This window comes from Mus caroli, chromosome 2 (assembly GCF_900094665.2).
Source record: "Mus caroli chromosome 2, CAROLI_EIJ_v1.1, whole genome shotgun sequence".
Classification (NCBI taxonomy): domain Eukaryota; kingdom Metazoa; phylum Chordata; class Mammalia; order Rodentia; family Muridae; genus Mus; species Mus caroli.
The window spans coordinates 6563895-6584505 of record NC_034571.1 but is presented as its reverse complement, the minus strand read 5'-3'; the positions used below and the strand labels follow the sequence as shown (position 1 = coordinate 6584505).

The 20611-nt window shown below is 43.6% G+C and overlaps 1 protein-coding gene across 1 annotated transcript in view; it reads left to right on the top strand.

The window, feature by feature from the left end:
* The first annotated feature begins 3543 nt into the window (after positions 1 to 3543).
* The window catches only part of Taf3 (TATA-box binding protein associated factor 3), a 142490-nt gene continuing 125422 nt past the window's right edge, over positions 3544 to 20611 (top strand). The window contains exons 1-2 of the mRNA XM_021156533.1: positions 3544 to 3925; positions 9487 to 9729. Of these exons, the coding sequence (XP_021012192.1) occupies positions 3760 to 3925; positions 9487 to 9729 (409 nt within the window). The 5' untranslated portion in view covers positions 3544 to 3759. The remainder of the gene's footprint in view (positions 3926 to 9486; positions 9730 to 20611) is intronic.

Genomic DNA, 20611 nt, shown 5'->3' with positions numbered 1-20611 from the left:
CAATCCTCAAGGACCTATTTCACAAGTGGGTGTCTGGGAAAGGCACCAGATATGACGCCCACTGTTACTGCCCTATACCATTTGAAGCTGTTATGCTGCCAGGTTGATGTTATGGCCTTTGTAGGCCCTGCTAAGCACAAGCTTATAGGAAATACTTTGTGGGGATGGGGTACAATCTCTGAGGATGCGTACATACTTTACTCCATGGCTTTTCATTGGAGAGGGGTTCTCAACAGGGAGATAACATGGAATAGAGACTGAAGAGTCTCCACTTGCCATCACTCCCAGGGACTTACTTAGATAATTGTTCCAATTCCTGCAGCCCAGAGTTCTTGAGGCTTATGGGTCTAATCTCCAAAATGGGCGAGTTTTACCAAAGGAGACAGTAAAAGTCCTGCTGGAATGGACAAGGCTATAGGTGTTACCTTAGTACTTCAGCCAAAAGATAGCAGCAGAGAGGTCCATCTAGGCAGCTGATCCTCATTATAGGAGAAGACTGAACTGTTATCCCAATGGGTAGTGGGCACTATTTGCCATATTGGTGGTCTGTTTGGGTACTTTTGTTCAATTTTGAGGGTGAATTGACAAGGTCAGCAGCCACAATCTAGAAAGGATATGGAAACCTAGGACTCAGAGCCCTCCCTTACACATAAGGTCTGAGCAAGCCACTGGAAATAGACACGGGGCCCATCTGCAGTAGGGAGAGTGGTAACAGTTCCTGGTTTTCCTTTTTAATGATGTTCTCAGAGAAGAACCCCCACCACCTCTGAAAGAGCTGTTCTTCAAATTTACACCAAGAAAGAGAGCAAAGGAGAAAGAGACGGATTATGCTGAATATTAATAGGATGGTACCGAGCTCCTCAGCTCTCAAGGACTTCAGCCTTCCACGGAACTGACTCAGCTGTAAACAGTACATTGGCCTAAGATTACACACCCTTTCCTGCAAAGTCTACACAAATCACCTATGAATTTGGCAATGTAAAGGTCCAAGTTTCAGCAAGCACCCTGAGATTGGCTGAGGCCTTCCTTGACAGTGTATCTGCCTGGCTCCCACTCCTTCCTTCCCACATTTGGTGTCCCAAGAGTGCTCCCAGATAAACCTGCTGTAGAGTTCCCTCCATCCCACACTTAGCTTCCTGGGAAACCAGCGTCGTGGCCATATGGTCATACATATGGCTACACAGGGAACTGTGCTGGTTTCGGAGGATAAATGCTCAGCTTTTCAGACTTAAGTGGCATGAGGTTTGCAGCTTATTTTCAAGCTGTTCTTGGAAAAGGTGAGTATAAGTTAATTAAAATATTTCCATATATAGTAAATGTGGCAAAATGTTAATAATCCATGAATCTTGTTTGTTTCAGTTTTTTCTGTAGTTTTGAATTTTTTCCACTACACACAGGCAAATAAAGAGGTAGTAGGGGAGAGGAATCCAAGGTATGAGTTTCAAATTAAGGAAATGTTCAATGTTATGAAATAGTTCTAAAAATGAGCTAGGCACAGTGACACACACCTTTAGTCTCAGAACTTGGAAGGCAGAAGGAAGGCAGATATTTGAGTTTGAGGCCTGCCTGCTCTAGAGTTCTAGGACAGCCAGAGCTCCACAGAAACACTGTCTGGAAAAAACAACAACAACAAAAGTGTTCAATTAAGGCCCAAGATGAAAAGTATCCTTGTGATTTTGCATCAAACAGGCTCCTGACGCTTGGGCACAGAACTCCCAATGGACTGAGTGTCAATGCTTCTTTCCAGACTGCCATTTGTCAAAACTAACATGTTTTCAGATTTCTTGGGCTTTCATGACTTTAAGAAGGAGATTTATTAGAATGACTTATAGGCTATGGTCCAGTTAACCCAACAATGGCTGCCTACAAACAAGGTCCAAGAATTCTGGAGTTGTTTAGTCTAAGAGGCTAGATGTCTCAGCTGCTCTTCAGTATACTCTGGAATCCCAAAGAAGTAGCCTCTATTTCCCGTGACAGAATGCACTTGTGAGCTAGAGTGAAGGCAAGCAGGCGAAGAGAAAGCAAGCTTCCTTCTTTTATGTGTTTTATATAAGCTGCCAGAAGAAGATGTGGGCCAGATTAAAGATGGATATTCCCACATCAAAGACTCAGACTAGAAGTGTGTCTTTCCACTACAAGAGATTTAAGAAAAGAAATCTCTCGCAAGTGTGCCCAGTCATTTGGGGTTTAGTTGATTCCAGATGTACTAAAGTTGACAACTGAGACTAGCCATCACAGCTGCCTAGAAACAATTTATTGGAGAGGGCACATAAACTTATATACTGAATAGTCAATGATAGATATGGCAGGCACAACTAAGAAATGGAGTAGTTAAATAAAGCTGAAGTAGGTTTGGTTTAGCCTAGTAGTCACTGGGATTGGTTTGGCTTTAATTTGAAACTTTTTTTCCTGTTCTGTAACTAGCTCTGTAGACCAGGCTGGCCTTGAACTCAGATATCTGCCTGCCTCTGCCAGCCCAGCACTGGGATTATTAATCAGGGTCTACCAGCAGCTGCCCAAACTGCCAGCTATTGTGGAGGCTCACTTCAGCCCCAAAAGTCTAAGGGCAGATGTGGCAACATAACAAGATTGCGACTCACGGGGGGGGGTGGGGGGTGGGGGTGGGAGAACAACCCACTATTTCAACCCAAGCTATTTACCATCTCATCACAGTTTCTGGTACCGTCAGGCAAAATTCAACTAGGGCTGCAAGAAGCCCTGGGAAAGGCAAGCAAGCATTCTCTGGACAAAACCAGTCTCAAGGATTTAACGGAGTATTCGACCTCTGTAGGGAACTGTATTCTCCACGTCTTGGATAGACTACGTATTGCGACTAGTAAGACGCAATCTAGAACTAGCGATAAACTGCACTAAAATAGTATCTTGCTCACTACTGGGAATAGGGGGGCAGTTCCCACTAATTGAACACGTAGGCTTTTTTCCCTTAAAACCAGCCATATTATGAAGAGCATTGAACGATACAATGAACAAGTTTATTAGCTCTGTTTGCTTTTTAGAGCCGGAGTCTTTTTCGGTGACTCTAGTTGGCCTCTAGCTTATGATTGCCTCAGCCTCCTGAGTGAACACCTTGGATTTCACTCAAACCTCCCAAGTCACCACTATTTCATTCTGAATACTATCTTCTCTTTCATCTTTTAATTTCGTTTTTACTTTCTTAGATTTAAGTAAAGGAAAACAATCGAATCCGCGCTCTGCGGAGGAGCTTACACTCCACTCCCAATTCTCTAGTTTCACACTTGAATCTTTATCAACATTATTAATGTGAATTCCTTAACATTCCACTGTCTCCCTGGTTTGCCCCTGAACACACCGAGGGTCACCTCTTACTTTTCCATCAGCGGGGAGAGAAAGACGCCGGCACCTGTTGTCAGGGAGGCGCAGACTCCACCTGCGCCCAGTCACTCGGCTTCCGGCCGGCGACCAGGCTCTAGAGTCGATCCCGAGACGATCGCTCTCCTCCCACTGGGCGGAGCCTGGGCCGCCTATCTCTCGGCCTTCTGCTCGTGCTGCCTCGCCCCGGCGGCCGTCCAGCGGGAGGCGGAGCGAGTCCAAAATGGCGGCTCTCAGGCTGGCGCGCTCCGTGCTGCTGAGGCTTTGAGGTGGTCGCTCCGGGTCAGAGGGGGGACGATTTCCCCGCCGCGGGGCCCCCAGAGAATGAATCGGGGGCTCTGCTGAGGCGAGGCGGCAGGGCTGGAGAGCAGTGGCAGCGAAGGGCTGCGGTGGCGTCCACGCAGCGGGATGTGCGAGAGTTACTCTAGGTCGTTGTTGAGGGTCTCGGTGGCGCAGATCTGCCAGGCGCTGGGCTGGGACTCGGTGCAGCTCAGCGCCTGCCACCTCCTCACCGACGTCCTGCAGCGCTATCTGCAGCAGCTGGGCCGGGACTGCCATCGGTACTCTGAACTCTGTGAGTACTGGGGCTGGGTTGCGGGAGGGCTGCCCCAAGCCGGTCACGAGTGACACCTTTGCCCCTCCGGACCCCTTTGGGCATCCCCTCCAGGGGTGGCGTTCCGAAGCCGGCTTCGACATGGGGATCCTCTCAGACTCCGACGATCTGGGGGGCTTCCACCGTCTCCTGCGAACTCCAGTCATCCCTTAGGTGCCTCTTCCTCATCCGCTAACTTCCCGCCACCGGCAGGGAAGCGGGGTCCCGGCTCGCAGCTACACACCCTCTCACCGATGCTGCTCCTGGACTAGTGCTTCGGTCTCTCTCATTGTCTCGGGTCGGCTGCGGCCAGAGCCACCCCCAGAATGCTCTCCACCTCGCTCACCTTGGTCTTTTGCCTCCCTTGCTCGCAAACTACTACAACTAGTTGTCACAGGCGCTCCGTCTACCGGCCGTTTCTTACAAGGCTGGCCATTCCTGAGCTCCCAGATAGACTCGTTGACAGCTCCGCTCAGACAGGGTCGCTGCCTTTTTATTTTATTTTATTTTTTTCCCCCTCTCTATCTGTTCGTTTCACAGACTTCGCCTACTACTTTTCAAGGCAGGTTTTGTCGATTTCGCTGAATACCTTTCAATAAGCATCTCAGTTACGCACGGCGTCCTTCCTCTATGCTCTTCTGTTAGTGTTGATCTAAGTGTGATGGGAAGGATCACTGGGTAATTTGGGAGGTTTTCCGGGTACTCAGTGTCGCAGTATGTATTAACTTTTTTTTTTTTTTTCTGGTTCATGTCTCTTTAATGAGATTAAAGGCTCCTGTGTATGTTTTGGGAGTGAGTAAAGATAACACAGTCCTCGGTGCTGCCCCTCTTCAGGGCTCCAGCCCTTTCGGGTGTGTTCTAGGAGGGTGGGGACGGTCCCACATGGAGGACTGCAGTTGAAACCAGGGCTGAATCCTAGTGGCCAAGTAATACCCAGTTTCCCTCTTGAAACTACTTATGGGATGTCCCCACAACTAGAAGCCAGCCCCACGGGAGGAACTTGGGACATAGAATCTGGGGGCAGTGTATTGACTTTTAAGTGAATGCCCAATAGTGTCTTTACCCGGTGGTATTTAATGATTTGGAACGTTTCAGGAGAAGCTACAGATCATTTTATAGATGTATGATTTTTACTGATGTATGAGTGTGTGTGGGGGGGCAGGGATTATAACGTTCATTTAAATTCCAAGATATGACGTTTAAGGTGGCAAGTTGGATAACTAAATGAAGTGTTTTATAGAGTAATTTGTTCTGCTAAAAGTGGTTCCTACTTTTAAAATGAGGACCTATAGATTCGCCATACCATCAAGACTCCAAATGCCATTCCTAACAAAATAATGAAACCCCAACAAATCAGATCCTATTTATCTTATTTTGTAATTGTTTGTGTATATGTGTACCCTGACCCAGAAGATAAATTGATTATATTCATATTCTGCGTAAGTACCTAATGTGCTGATTGGAGCACCCTTGACTGTATTTGTATTACTCTACTACCTACTGTGCTAACTGATTGGAGCACCCTGATTGTGTCACCCTAGGGCTGTTCCAAATAGGAAACAATTGGCTAGTAAATTAATGGGTAGTCCACAAAGACTTAGTGAATGAATTCCTAAAATGCATATCTTTTTGAGTGCTTGATTTAAAGTGTGTGGTGGCAGAATGATGGTCTAGCTGTTGCTTCCTTACCTTCAAGCCCCTTCTCCATTGACCTTCAGTATATTGTTACTATTATGTTTAAGATAGATTATATTTTGTTACCTAGTTCCTGAACTAAAGGCAGATGTTGTATACCTTTTGGGTTCTGAAAATATCCCCTGAATACATAGTTACTTTCCATGCCAGGTATTTCATGGATTCAAGCATTCCAAAGTGTCTAAGAAATCATTATGCTTTACTGAGAACCTCTTCATTCCTCTCTCTCTCCTCTCTTCCCTCCTCCCTCCCCCCCCCCATTTTATTTTATGTATATGTTTGAGACATGGTCTCTCTTCATTGCCCTGGTTATCCTAGAGCTCAATATGTAGACCAGACGCCTGCCTCTGCCTCATGAGTGCTGGTATTAAAGGTGTGGGCCATCACATTTAGCATGAACCCTTTCCCCTCCATTCCCTGGCCTTTTCTTTTTTTTTTTTTGAGACAGAGTTTTGGTTTGTTGTTGTTGTTGTTGTTTCATATCCCAGGCTGTCCTGTAACTCTCTGTAGACCAGGCTGTCCTTGAATTCACAGAGATCTGCTTGCCTCTGCCTCCTGAATGCTGGGATTAAAGATATGTGCCGCCACTGTCCAGTATGAAACACTTTATAATTACCCATCTTTTTCTAGTCAGTTTTCTTTTCTTCCTTTTCACTCTTTTTTTTTTTTAATGAGAATATGATTCTAAGATTCATTATTCCCCATTTGGATTTGGTGACTTGTTAAAAATGCTTACTTATTAAACACATGGTTTTAGAATGCAAGGTTGCAGGCTATCCATTCATTTACTAGCTAACAGTTTCCTGAGTGTATATACTGGTTTAGCTCCACAATAGTGTGATACAAATACAGTTAGGGCTCTCCAGTCTGTTAGCACAATTGTACTGTAGTAGAATATGAATATAATCAATTCATCCCGTGAGAAAGGGTATGTACATATATATATACACACACACACACAGAGAAAGAGAGAGAGAGAGAGAGAAAGAGCGCTACAAATTTCTTTTAAAATTGAATTCTGTAACTTCAGGTTACTATTATGTCATCTTGTATTCTATAATCAATTCTCTTGGTGTTTCTGACAAGCGTTTATTGAGCACTACTTATAAACTGAGCTTGGGCTGAGGGTTGTGGAATACAAGCTCTGTCTACAAGGGTGTCAGAATATCGACACACGCAGACTGATGGTGTGTGTGATCCTTTTTCTAAAATAAATAAATAAAACAAATTAAAACAAGTACAGAAGTTGCTATTAATTCCTCAAGTAACAAAGTTATAAATTTTTCTAAGGTTTCTCCTACACATGTAGAAGCATTAGATGGGTCTCATGATTCCTACCCTGACCTCATTATCTTATGGTACTGGCAGTATATGTAAACCGAGTAAAACAGAGGGAATATATTTCTAGCTGTGGATTCCAGGGAACACTTGCTTTGAGGGGAAAAGATAAGATTTGAGTTGAAGTATGAAGTATGTTTGTGTAAAAATGGAGAGAACTGTAGGTCAGAAGATAGCATAAACAGGTTTAGTGAAAGTACCCACTAGACTGGACTGCTAACCCTGCCCAGCTAGCTCATTAGAAGGCTATTCAAGAGAAGTACTTAAGGCTTTACAAAAGGAGGCTAAGGCAGGAGGATTGCTGAGAGCTCAAGGCCAGCCTTGACTACAAAAATGAAACGATGTCTCCAAAAACCAAAGCAAAGTCACAGAAGAAGGAAAACCTGGGCCAGTCACGGTAGCACACATATGTAATCCTAATAGTCAGCAAGGTTCGTCAGGGACACTGCATGTCCAAGGCTAGCAGCACAAAGGAGTGGGAATATGTGTGTGGTGTGTGTGTGTGTGTGTGTGTACGTGTGTTATGTATATGTGTATGTGTGTGTGTGTGTGTGTGTGTGTGTGTGTGTATTGAGTGGACAGAACTTGAAGCCACAGCCCTGCCCTATCTGCCCTTTTACCAGATACCACCATCTCCTCCTGTACTCCCAACACAGAAGGGTGAGCCAGGAGGACAGTGTGAGTGTGGAGCCAGTCTGTTACATCATGAGCTATAAGTCAGTGAGAACTATGCATTTAGACCTTGTCGTAATAAACCACTCCCTGAACCACAAAACTACCTTTTCCTTTACTTAATGGTAGATAGAATGTTACAAAAGTAAGCATTTTATAAATCTTTTTTGGGGGAGGGGGGGTTCGAAACAGGGTTTCTCTGTGTAGCCCTGGCTGTCCTGGAACTTGTTCTGTAGACCAGGCTGGCCTTGAACTCAGAAATCCGCCTGCCTCTGCCTCCCAAGTGCTGGGATTAAAGGTGTGTGCTACCACTGCCCGGACCATTTCATAAATCACGTTTTTTAGAGTACATTGTCATTTTTTTTCTATTTTGTCATTGGTTATAATGTCTCACTGTCCCTAATGTATAAATTATTTAGCATAGATAAGCTATAGATAGATAGATAGATAGATACATAGATACATAGATGAGAGGCAGAACTATAGTCTATGTGGCTTTGGTCTCTTCAAAGCTTCCAGCACTCACTGGGACTGGTGGAAAGTGTCTTCCATGGGTAAAGAGAGACTATTCCTTGTCTTGTTTTGTTTTGTTTTGTGTTTTGTTTTGTTTTGTTTTGTTTTGTTTTCAATACAGGTTTCCCTGGGTAGCTCTGGCTCTTACAGAACTTGATCTGTAGACCTGGCTGGCCTTGCACTCAGAGATCTGATTGCCTCTACCTCCAGTGCAGGGGCTAAAGGCGTGCACACCACACCTGGCAAGCCAGAGACCATTTTCTACTGATGTAATTATAGACAAAATAGAGTTGGGGGAGATGAAGTACCTGAACTCTTGCAGGAAAAGCGGGTCAAGGGGAGCATCAGAATGTCCTAGACTGAAATTGTGAGGCGTGTAGAATTTAAGATGGTTCTATTCTTTACACAATGGTGATAAAGACTTTGATGAGAAGAAATGAAATGCATGCTTACATCCAGTAATAGGAGAAATGTGTATTAATTTTCTGTTTTTGTGCATCACTGAATGTGAGCCTGTTTGTTTGTTTGTTGCTTGTTTGTTTTGAGGCAGGGCTTATCTACTTAGCCCTGGCTGTCCTGGAACTCACTATATATACTAGACTAGCCTCAAACTCACAGAGATCTGCCTGTCTCTGACTCCCGAGTTCTGAGACTTAAGGCAAGTGCCATCACCACACCTGGCCTGAAAAAAGTGTTTGATAGGCTAGTGAGATTGCTTGGTGGGTAATTGTACTGGCTGCTAAGCCTGGCAACCTGTGTTAAGACTCTAGGACTCATGATGGAAAGAGAGACACAACTCTTAACCTCTCCCTCTTCCCAACCCCCCACAGTCCCGTCCCGTCCCGTCCCGTCCCGTCCCTTCCCTTCCCTTCCCTTCCCTTCCCTTCCCTTCCCTTCCCTTCCCTTCTGTCCCTCCCCCCTCTCTCTCTTCCCTCTCCTCTCTTCCCTCTCCTCTCCCTCTCCTCTTCCCTCTCTCTCTCTCTTTCTGTTTTGTTTTTGAAAGAGAAGTCTCATTATGTATCTCTGACTGGCCTTGAACTCACTATATAGACCAGGCTGGCCATGAACAAGATCTGCCTGTCTGTGTCTCCCTATTGCTGGGATTAAAGATGTGTGCCACCATGTCTAACAGTCAGCTTTGTATTATTTAAGCAATGTGATATTCTGTTTAAAAATATGTAACTAGGTTTTGAATAAGTAATATATTTCATTTCAAACCACACACACACACACACACACACACACACACACACACACACACATGTTTTAAAAATCACCATGTACTTTCTTCCTAGTGACATCATTTGCTTTTGACCTTGTTTCAGATGGCCGAACAGACCCCATTTTGGATGATGTTGGTGAAGCCTTCCAACTTATGGGAGTTAATCTGCATGAACTAGAAGACTATATTCATAATATTGAACCTGTCACTTTCCCACATCAAATTCCTTCATTTCCTGTTAGCAAGAACAATGTCCTTCAGTTTCCCCAGCCCGGAAGTAAAGATGCAGAGGAAAGAAAAGACTACATTCCGGATTACCTTCCCCCCATCGTGTCTTCTCAAGAAGGTATTTGCTATCTAATCTCCCTCCTGTATTAATAACCCGGTCTTTTTTGCTTTCTACAATGCGCACGTTCTAGAAATGCATTCTCAGTGTTTTGAGGTGATATACCAGTTATTCTAACCCTTTCACAGACATGCTCGCCGCTGGTGTCAGGCACAGTCTTGGTGTGATCAGGGTTCTTTGGGATGAGGTATGGCTGCTCTGTGATTTGTAGACAGGAGAGAGCAGAGTGTGGGCAGCAGAACCTTCTCAGGACATGGATTGTGCGAGTTAGGAAACCTCTGAGACAAGGAGGAGACCTCAGGTATCGCCTGTCCTACCTGAATGCCATACACGCTATATATGGGGGTAGCGAGTATATTGTGAGCACTGGCTGAGTTGAAGCCTAGCTCTGGAGTTTTTGGGGGGAAGGGAGCTGTGAATAGAAATCATGTCCTCATGGTCGTTTAGAACTTTTGATTATAAAGAGGGTGGAGATGTGTAGCTCGGTTGGTAGTATACGTTCTTGCTCTATAGGAAGCCTTGAGTTCATCCCCAAGCACTGAATAAAGCCAGGCATGATGCCTGTCATGCCAGGAAGAAGGATCAGAAGTTCAAGGTCATCAGAGGCTACATGGTGAGACTGTCTCAAAGAAAGAAAGGAAAGAAGGCAGGCAGACAGGTAGCTGACAGGAAAGGAGGCTGGTTGGTTTCCAGTGTAAGCAAATTCACAGACACAGAAATTTCTGTTTAATTTGAACAGAGTTTGAGTTTTGGAAGACAGTACACATTAGAGGTTGATGGTGGTGATGCTTATATAAGAATGTGAGCTGTACTAGTAAACATTAGTGAGAATGGCCTGTGTATGGTATCATACAGCGGCTGTGTTTTGTGTTTTTGCACACAGCCTAAGGTCTTCAAGCCTTGTCGCTAGTATTTGTGTGCCAGCAGTGTCCTCTTGGTTTTGGTTTGGTTTTGTGTATTGAGACAGGGTCTATCTCGGTGTTTCTGGCTTTCTTGGCTCACTATGTAGACCAGACTGGCCTTGAACTCAGGAAGATCCATCCTTTGCGTTCTGTACTGCTACGATTAAAGGCATGTGCCACCATGCCTGGTGAATTGTTCTCCTTAAGGCTGGGTGATGTGACATTTTCATATTCCACATCTATTTCACCACCTCTTAAGTAGACACTGGTTGCTTCTACCTTTAGCTTCTTGTGAGTAAGGCCGTTATGATCATATGAACATCAAGGGTAAGTCTATCCATGCCTTCAGTTCTCCTGGGTATATAGTCAAAATGGACGTGCTGTGTTTGGATGAAATACACACTACAGAATCTTGTTAGTTTGAGTGCTGGGCATTGAGCTCTGGGCTTTGCACGTGTTCCTCTGCTGAGCAACACGTCCACCTGTAAAGTTTTATTCTGTTATAATTAATTAATTAGTTGGCTCATTTATTAGTGTGTACACGTGCACATCAAGAGTGCTATATCACGTGTGTTGTGTAGACATCAGAATTAGTTCTTTGCTTCGATTGTGTGAGTCCTGGGCATCAGAGCAAGGACATCAGGCTCCCTTACCTGCTGAGCCATCTTTTCCACCCCAGGATATAGCGAAGTTTTGAGGAACCATGCCACTATTTTCTAAAGCAACTGGCATCATTTACCTTCCAACCAGGAAGTGCCACGGGCTGCAACTTGCAGTTCATTTTGTGTAATCTCATGCTCTCCTAGCTTTGACTTGCAGTTCATTTTGTGTAACCTCATGCTCTCCTAGCTTTGAAGGATTGCTTGCTTGTTTCATGGACTGGGCTTCAACTTGCAGTAGGTTGTCTTACAGTCCATGTGGCCATGCTGCCTATCTGAAAACCGGACAGACACTGGACCTGACTTGTAGATCAATCCATTCTCCTGGATTGGTGGGTTTCTGTGAGACCCTGGCTCTAGTGTGCAGTGCGTTCCACTGAGAAGTGCTGCTGGAGCTGTGGATATCTCTCCGAAATTGAAGCCCTGTTCTCCTTGGCAGTAACCGTGCTAGATAGAGAAGGTACTGACTGTAAGTTTTCTTCCCTTTCCTTGGGAGGTGGTGATGTGTGAGAACATGGTTAGAACTGGGGAGGGGCACGTGCATTCCTGTGGGATCTAGGGGAAGATGCCAGCAGATGGTCTTCAGCATCGGCCTTACTGTTCTCTCATTGACACATGACTTTCACTGAACTTACACTTTTTTGACTGGGCTGGCTGGCCAGTGGTCCTTTTTCTGTAACCCACAGTACTAGTGTTCCAGGTGTACATGGCCACACCCAGCTGTTTACAGGGCACTGGATATCCAAGGTTAGGTTTGTCCAACATGTATGCTTATGCACTGAGCCAGCTGTCTCCCTTTTCAAAAGTTATCAACATGCTCTCATCTAAGCCCTTTAAGAGACAGACGGTGCTCAATAGATTAGCAGTTTCCCTTCAGAATTAGGTAGAGTAATACTGACAGAAGCCATGCGTTAGTGAGTGTCTTAGTTAGGGTTTTACTGCTGTGAACAGACACCATGACCAAGGCAGCTCTTATAAGGACAACATTTAATTGGGGCTGGCTTACAGGTTCAGAGGTTCAGTCCGTTTATCATCAAGGTGGGAACATGGCAGCATCCAGGCCGACATGGTGCAGGAGGAGCTGAGAATTCTACATCATCATCTGAAGGCTGCTAGCAGAATATTCACTTCCAAGCATCTAGGATGAGGGTCTTAAAGCCCATGGCCACAGTGCCACACCTACTAATAGTGCCACACCCTAGGCCAAGCATATACAAACCATCACAGTGACACAGTGCTGAGAATAGTGCCACATCCATGGATGTTCATAAATGGAGTCATGCATTGTTTGTACAGTCGTGCCCGTTAGAAGGCCTGCTTTCTCCTTTTTCTGGGCCTCCTGATGTCAGTGTCAGACTGTGGGGCGTAGACTGTCCCTCAGCCATTGTTCCTCAGCCATCGCCAGCTTTTCTTTAGTGACTGCTGAGCACTCTGCCCAGTGCCACCTCTGATCCATCTGTATTTGTGACCTTTATTTACTGTTAGGGAAGTCTTACTTGCATGCAGTTTTCTTTAAGCCCTTTAGTGTTTAATGGCAATGGTTGCTTTGCTTTGCTTTGGTTTGTTTGTTTAGCTTACAAACCTACTTTTGTTATGTCTGCTTTAAACAGAAATTATTTACTTTAAAAATATAACTAGTTCATGTAAAACCAGTACTAACAAAGGCTTTAGGCATGGGGCCCTGGCCAGGTAGTAACTGGGTTGACTGGAAGTCCATCGTCTCCTTTAGTCAGGCTGGGTCAGATGGTCCTGGAATGTCTTTCTTGTTGGTGTGGCTTATACATCAGTATATCTTCATGAAGATAGTCCTAAGAATCTATGGTGTGTCCTCTTAGACTGTGAAAATTAATACTTGTGTGTCTGTGAAGTTCTTAATCTCCCAGTGTATTTACTAGTACACAAAAATTGTAATTGTCTCCTGAAAATGAATAAAGATCAAATGGTGGGAGGAAACGAGGAATTAGAGGCAGAAATGAACAGAGTGGTAATAATATATCAGTGACCGGTACATGGATGGCTTTCAAAATGATGTGATCATGAGTTTTATGTTTGTGAGTAAGGTAGGGGCCAAGTTAACAACCAGACTTTATATGTATTGTCATGTGTATGGCATGTGACTGAGATAGACTGACCCCCCCTATTCCCTAGTCAGTTTGTTTGTTCATTTGAGGAAGGGTTCTCACTTATAGCCTAAGTGGACCTGGACTTCACTCTGTAGCCCAGCCTGCCTTCAGACTGATGGCAGCTCTGTGTGTTGCTAGGATTTCAGGTGTCTTTCTGGGTTAAAAGCCTTGGCCCCTCACATTCAGTGTACTTTTCAAAGCTTTCTGAGCTGAACTGTTTTGCACTTTTTTTCCCTACTACCTACCAGACTGCCTACTTAATAGTTAAGTCACTTAACAATGTAGGAGGGGCTCTTTTAAGAATTGGACCTGTGAGGCATAGGGTGTATGTGGTGGTTAGAACATTTGCTTTCACTGCAGAGCCCTGAAGTCAATCCCCAGCCCTGAAGAAACCAACAAGAACAACAGCAAATAAATAAAAGCCAAGAAACTTGGACCCAGGAAATTCTGGCCTTGTTTTCCTTTATTTTGATTTGCTGTAATAAAATTCTTCTAAAGTTATGGTTATCATATTTAAATGCTGTCAATAAATGTTAAAATATCAATTTTATTGTCGGGAGTGAAAATACGTGAGAAAAAAAAGAAACATTGGGGTTTCTTCTCTGGATTATTTGAGACAGTGATTGATCTGATCTCCCTTGAATTTTTTTGACCAGCCAGGCATGGTGGCACATGCCTTTAGTCCTGGCACTTGGGAGGCAGAAGCAGGCTAATCTATGAGTTTGAGGCCACCCTGGTCTATAAAATGAGTTCCAGGAGAGTCAGGGCTACACAGTGAAACTCTATCTTGAAAAACTAAAGAAAAAATTAACATTAGAAACCATAAATATAGCCAGGCATGGTGGTGCACACCTTTAGTCCCAGTGCTAGGAAGGCAGAGGCAGGCAGATCTAAGTTTAAGTTCCAGGACAGCTAAGGGAAATGCCTATATGTTTGCGCACCACATGCATACCCGGTCCTCTATAGAGGCCATCCGATTTCCTGGAACTAGAGATAGGAAAGATTATAAGCTGTTATGTGGGTGCTGCAGATTGAAGGTTGGCAAGTCATCTTAACCTCTGAGCCATGCTACAGCATTATATGTACTCACTCATTTGAGATAGCAGAGCTCTCTTCACTGCCTAGGCTAGTCTTGAACTCCTGGTCTAAGTGAGCCTCACACCAAAAGTATACAAGAATACCTTCTCTGACATCCTTGCCAACTCTTACACATTGTCTGCCTGATCAGCCTTTCTTAACCAATGTGAGACAATGCTATGCATTTAGTTTATATTTCTCCTAAAGCCCAGGGATGCTGCACATATTTAAATGTGAATGTTAGCCATCCATGTGTCTTAGAAATGCCCATTGCTCTTACACAGGTATCTCTAGTTCAAGATCAGGACTATAGGGATTTTGCCCTCTATGCCATATCAGTATCTGTTTTATCTTTGCTAACAGATCCAGTTCTTAGAGATAATGAAGATCATAGCATTAGAATATTCTGTGATTACTCCTTTTCTTATCTCAGAGTACACATCATAGTGATACTGTCATCCATGGTTACTAAAGCAGGTAAGAGAGCCTTGTATTGCTTTGTTTGCACACACTGTCTTACCCAGGTTTTGAGAAAGCTCTGTCATGAATACACTGGCCAGGTCTTAGAGCTACTTTCTTGTATTTTACCACCTTGTTACCCACAGTTTGATAATCTGTTTTCCTAGGGTGGTTCTCTCAAGTTTTGAGTGTTGTGGTTCTGATTTGGGTATTTAATCACGTTTTGCTTTAAAATTTGCAAGTGTGGTTGCTCCTTCGGCTCACCATGGAGTTATGAACATGTTGTAACTTGAACATATATATCATAAGTTAAGATGCATCGATAGGCAAGCCCATAGAGCTCCTGGAGAGAATTTCCTGTTTACACAGTGACCCACGGGGAGGGCTTCTTGATTTTGCTCAGCATCTGAAGGAAGTATTGAAAATTCAAACCTCAAAGTACAATATCTCCTTTGCCATCATCGTAACTTCTAAAAATCGCCAGGTGTGGTGGTGCACGCCTTTAATCCCAGCACTCGGGAGGCAGAGGCAGGTGGATTTCTGAGCTCGAGGCCAGCCTGGTCTACAGAGTGAGTTCCAGGACAGCCAAGGCTACACAGAGAAACCCTGTCTTGGGAAAAGAAAAAAAAAAAAAAAAAAACCTTCTAAAAATCATAAGGTAGTTCAAGATCGTTTCTCCAGCTCCACAGTGCGCCCTCTTCTGTTGCTTTTGTGTAACCTTTCCGTCCCTGTTCCCCATGCTTTTACCTGGATCTTTCCTTTTACTTCTTTAGCTTTCCCACTGCTCTCAAAAGATTAGTGTCTATGTATTACTTTAAGTTATAATTTGGATTTGAGGGAAAACGAAGTATGCCCAAACTATAAGTACCAGTAGTTTTTTTAACTTAATGTACAATACAAATGGAGGTGATTTGTTTTAAGTACAGGGTGAGTTGGCTCAGCTGACACATGCTGATACTGTTGAGAGGGAGGACTCCAGGGGTGCTGTACCCCCAATACCTTGTAGACCTCCTTGCAGCCATCACAATGATGCCAGGGAGGAGCACAGGTGGGACATGTTCATGGATAAAATTTGGTTATAGAGTTGTTCTGGAGAATTCAGTATACCAGAGCCAAGGTCTCACAGTTGGGAGACTGGGAGATCAAATATGTAAACACCTAGCCCTTAAAGAAAGGGGCCAGAGGTCGACTTAAAGTTTACAGTAAAGGAATATTTTAATATACCTTTTATGCTGATTTTTTTTAAAAAATAGGAGTCAGATAGAGTTCAAGGTTATGCAACAGTAGTAAGCCAAGGTTTGGGATACTGTCTCAAGACAGACGAGGTTGTTTGTTAGGAGCAGCTGATGCACTTGTACAACAGATGGGTGGAGATCTGGGCTACTGACTGAATGTCTTTCATGTGCCACACAGTCACTGTGACCCAGGCTGGGGACAGAGGCTCTCTCACTCAGCTCTTGATTTAGTGGAAGTGTTTAAAGATGGCCCAGCTTCTATTGTAGGATAGTGGCCTCGTATTCTGTCTCAGCTGCTTATATTTGTGTGTGTGTGTGTGTGTGTGTATTTTTGAGGTGGGGTCTAGCTATGCACCCCAGGCTAGCCTGAACTTTCAGTCTTTCTCCTCTATCTCCTGAGTACTAGGACCCAGGCATATGCCACTGTGTCTGGCTCTATCAGTTCTTAAGCAGAAAGTGGTGAAAATCTAAAATCCCTTCTGTTCTGAAGAAGATTAAGCATTCACTGTGAGGGTTTTGGATTGGGGTTTGAAGGTATCTAAGTGCATCTGCACCTGGTACTGCAGCATCTGCAGCTACTGTGTAGCATCTGCTGCACCGGCTGCTAGCTTGGCATTTGCTGCAGGACAGTGCTAAGCCATCGGTATTCCACTCTCAGATGTTAGGGCCTGGTAGATGGAAATAATTATGATACAAGTGGAAAATTTATTAGATCTGATAAAATGGGGGGATAATACTTGGCACTATAACTGAATGACATAAATTACCTTACTACAAACCTGTCTTAGTCAGGGTTTCTATTCCTGCACAAACATCATGACCAAGAAGCAAGTTGGGGAGGAAAGGGTTTATTCAGCTTACACTTCCCCATTGCCATTCATCACCAAAGGAAGTCAGAACTGGAACTCAAGCAGGTCAGAAAGCAGGAGCTGATGCAGAGGCCATGGAGGGATGTTTTTTACTGGCTTGCTTCCCCTGGCTTGCTCAGCCTGCTCTCTTATAGAACCCAAATGACCAGCCCAGAGATGGCACCACCCACAAGGGGCCTTTCCCCCTTGATCACTAATTGAGAAAATGCCTTACAATTGGATCTCATGGAGGCATTTCCTCAACTGAAGGTCCTTTCTCTGTGATAACTCCAGCTTTGTCAAGTTGACACAAAACTAGCCAGTATAAAGCCTTATATGCGTTTTTCTGAAAACAGGATCACATTTACCATTATTTCTCCTGAGAACCTGTACTGGGTATAGCGATTGGCATAACACATGGCTTCAAAAGTATAATGTAGTAAGGATATCTGTAATGATATCTTCCCCTGAGTCTTTCTAGACTGAATATAACAACAGTGTATAAAGTGCAACACATAGTAGGGCTGAGTTTGCTTCTGCGTAAGGGATTCTTCTGCATTCTGCCTAGGGATCTTCTACTTTATCTCCCCACAGAAACTTCTTTGCACATCCACTTACGCAGACCAGAGTGTAACTTGGTCTTGGAAAGGTAGTACTATAAGAAAAAATGAAGCTATGTGAGAATGTATGTTTTAAATTATTTATATATTTTTATTTGATGTGCATTGGGGTTTTGCCTGCATGTATGTCTGTGTAAGGGTGTCAGATCTTGGATTTACACAGTTGTGAGCTGCCATGTGGATGCTGGGACTTGAATCCAGTTCCTCTGGAAGAGCAGCCAGTGTTCTTTACTAGGGAGCTGTCTCTGCAGCCCCAGGAGAATGTATTTTTACTTTTTGTATTTGTTTTCCATTGGTTTGTAATAAGGGACTTTATTTTTAGTAATTGTTTAGTAACTGTTTCTTTTTTAGTTTGGTAATTTAGTTTTTTTTTTTTGAAACTTATGGATATATTGAAGCTATTTTTATTTACAAAAATTTAAGTATAGTTATTTGCGTCTTATTTTACCAAAGGGGTAAAAATCGGTATTGCTTCTTCTGTGCCTCTCCTCTTGTCCCTGCTGTACTCTGTCTCAGTGTGTCTCTCTCTCTCCCTCCCTGCCCCCTTCTCTCTGCTCACTGGCTCTATGAGGAATTTTGTTGTGATGCTAATTAACTTTTAGTAATTGGGTCATTTGTTCATTGTAGTGTCCTGTGTGTAATGTGTACACTTTCCTCTCATTTCATCAGACTTGGTCTCAACTAACAGTTTTTAATAAAATGTTGATCTTGCTGGTACTGTCCTTTGCCCCTTTATCCTCACTAGAGACATCATGCTCAGCAGAGGAAGGAAAATGGTCCTTGTTTACTGTGGAGGTGACTGTAGTTCAGTAGGTGGCACCCTTTCCTTTCTTAGTATTAGTGAGTGTGCAATCACATGCAAGACTGTTTTAAGTCCTGAGTAGGAACAGTGTCAGCTCCATCGGCAAGACTTGTTTTAGACTCTCCTTGCTGTTTTCCCATCTAGCTCTGGAGCTTTCCCAGGATGCTAGGAAAACTGTAAACTGTAAACTGTTGGACATGTGTCTGCCTTGAGGAAGCATCTACATCTAGAACAGTCTCTGTTAGCACAGTCCCGTGTTGTCCTTTCAGAAGCCAGTGTCCTTTCCAAAGTTTGAAATCATCTTTTCATCTTCTTTTCTGTCTATAGTTTAGTTTTAAACATTATCATCCGAGGCCTATCAAAAGACACTTTAGAAATTAACTAACTCCTCCCATTCTAACACAGCAGGTTACCGTTACCTTATTATAGCAGACCCTGCCTTCCTGCTTTGTGGGAAGAGTACGTTGGTGATTAGAGTACGGTATATCCTCCTGTCTCCAGCTTTGCATTATTATTATTATTATTATATATGACAGTGCTCACTTGCTCCCGTGCGTTTGTTTATTCTTTGTCCATTTGAAGCAGTGCACACTAATTTACTTAGGTATTTTATTGCTGTTGGCCATTGTCCTTATGTTAAGACATTGCAGTTGCACAGCAAAGCTCCCTCTGCACACGTTCTTTCCAGTAATTTCCTTCTAACAAATTCTCAGGAGGTTTTAGTTCAAAGGTTTATGGTTTTCGACACATTTTACATACTGGTTTCCAAAAGAAGTGTGTCAATTTACAAAGCCATGATGAGTTTGTGATTGGATCACATTTCAACAGTCTCAACAACTGAATTTCAAAGTCCTCCCCCCCCCCCCCGCCCCTTGTAGAAGTGTAAATTAACCATTTTTTGGAGACTCAGTCATTTGTTTTTCAATCATTTACTTAGAATGAATTTACAAGCATTGACAAGAATTACTAGGAACTACCAAACATCACCACCCCTCCCCCTAGCTAAAGTTCTGGCTACTGAGGTGACTTTGATGGCCTCTGAGTCTCTCTGTATTTCTGTAAGTGTGCCCATTTTAGAGTAGCTTAGCATATATGGTGTCACACACGTTTCCCGTGTGACTACTCACACCTACTCCGTGCTGGCCATCCACTGTCTGCTCCTTGCTGGACAGTTGGGAGGCTCGGCTTGATAGAAGTGTCCAAAGTGGGCTGGAGTGATGTGGTTTGAGTGGGTCAGTGAGGCGTGACTGGCTGTGTAGATAGATGGGAGATTGTGTTTGAGATATGCACTGTTAGGGACTTAGGCAAGTCTGTTGTCTGGAATGCTTACTAAGTAAATATTTGTGCATATATACCTACAGAAAATAGCTACCCATATTTAAAGTAACGGTTGAGAGGTCTCTGAGATAAAGGTAAAGAATGCTGTTTTGTGTTGCTGGAAAGTCTGCAACCATCATTGCAAATGGCCCCACGGCGGGCCATCCCTGTGTTAAACAGCCCTAGTCCCAGTGACACAGGTAATCATCCTTTCATCCCGCCACCTCAGTGGAGCCTTCAAACATAGTAGGCGTTTTATTTGCGTTTTTCTCTTCTTTCCTTGTCCCTTTTTCTTATGAGGTCTCGTGTGTCCCAGGCTGGCCTTGAACTCACTGAGGATGAGTTTGAGCTCCTGCCTCTTCCTCTTCCTCTTCCTCTTCCTCTTCCTCTTCCTCTTCCTCCTTCGGAGCTCTTTTGTCTTTAGCATTAAGCATAGCTTGCGCAACCAGGATTTTAACCCTTCTAACCCTTGACACAGACACACTGTTAGGCTCCATGGACTGCAGTTTCTGTTTTCAGTTTCAGTTGGAGAAGTTTTGATGTTTGTAATGATTAGAATTTTATGGTTTGTATTTATTGCTTAGAGGCCATAGAAGAATAAGGAAAGATTTACTTCTTGTGGCTTTGGGGTTATTTTGTAATTTGAAGGCAGTATGAGATTTGAGAGATTACATTTTCCCAAATCTTCAAATATTTTCCATTATTTTCATAAAGTATTATTCAGTAACTACTTCCAAATATGCCTTAAAATGTAAAATATCAATACAATGGGAAATTAATTAAGTTGCTTACAGAAAGATGAACCAGTAGTTAGATACATTGTCATTCTCTATCTTTCTT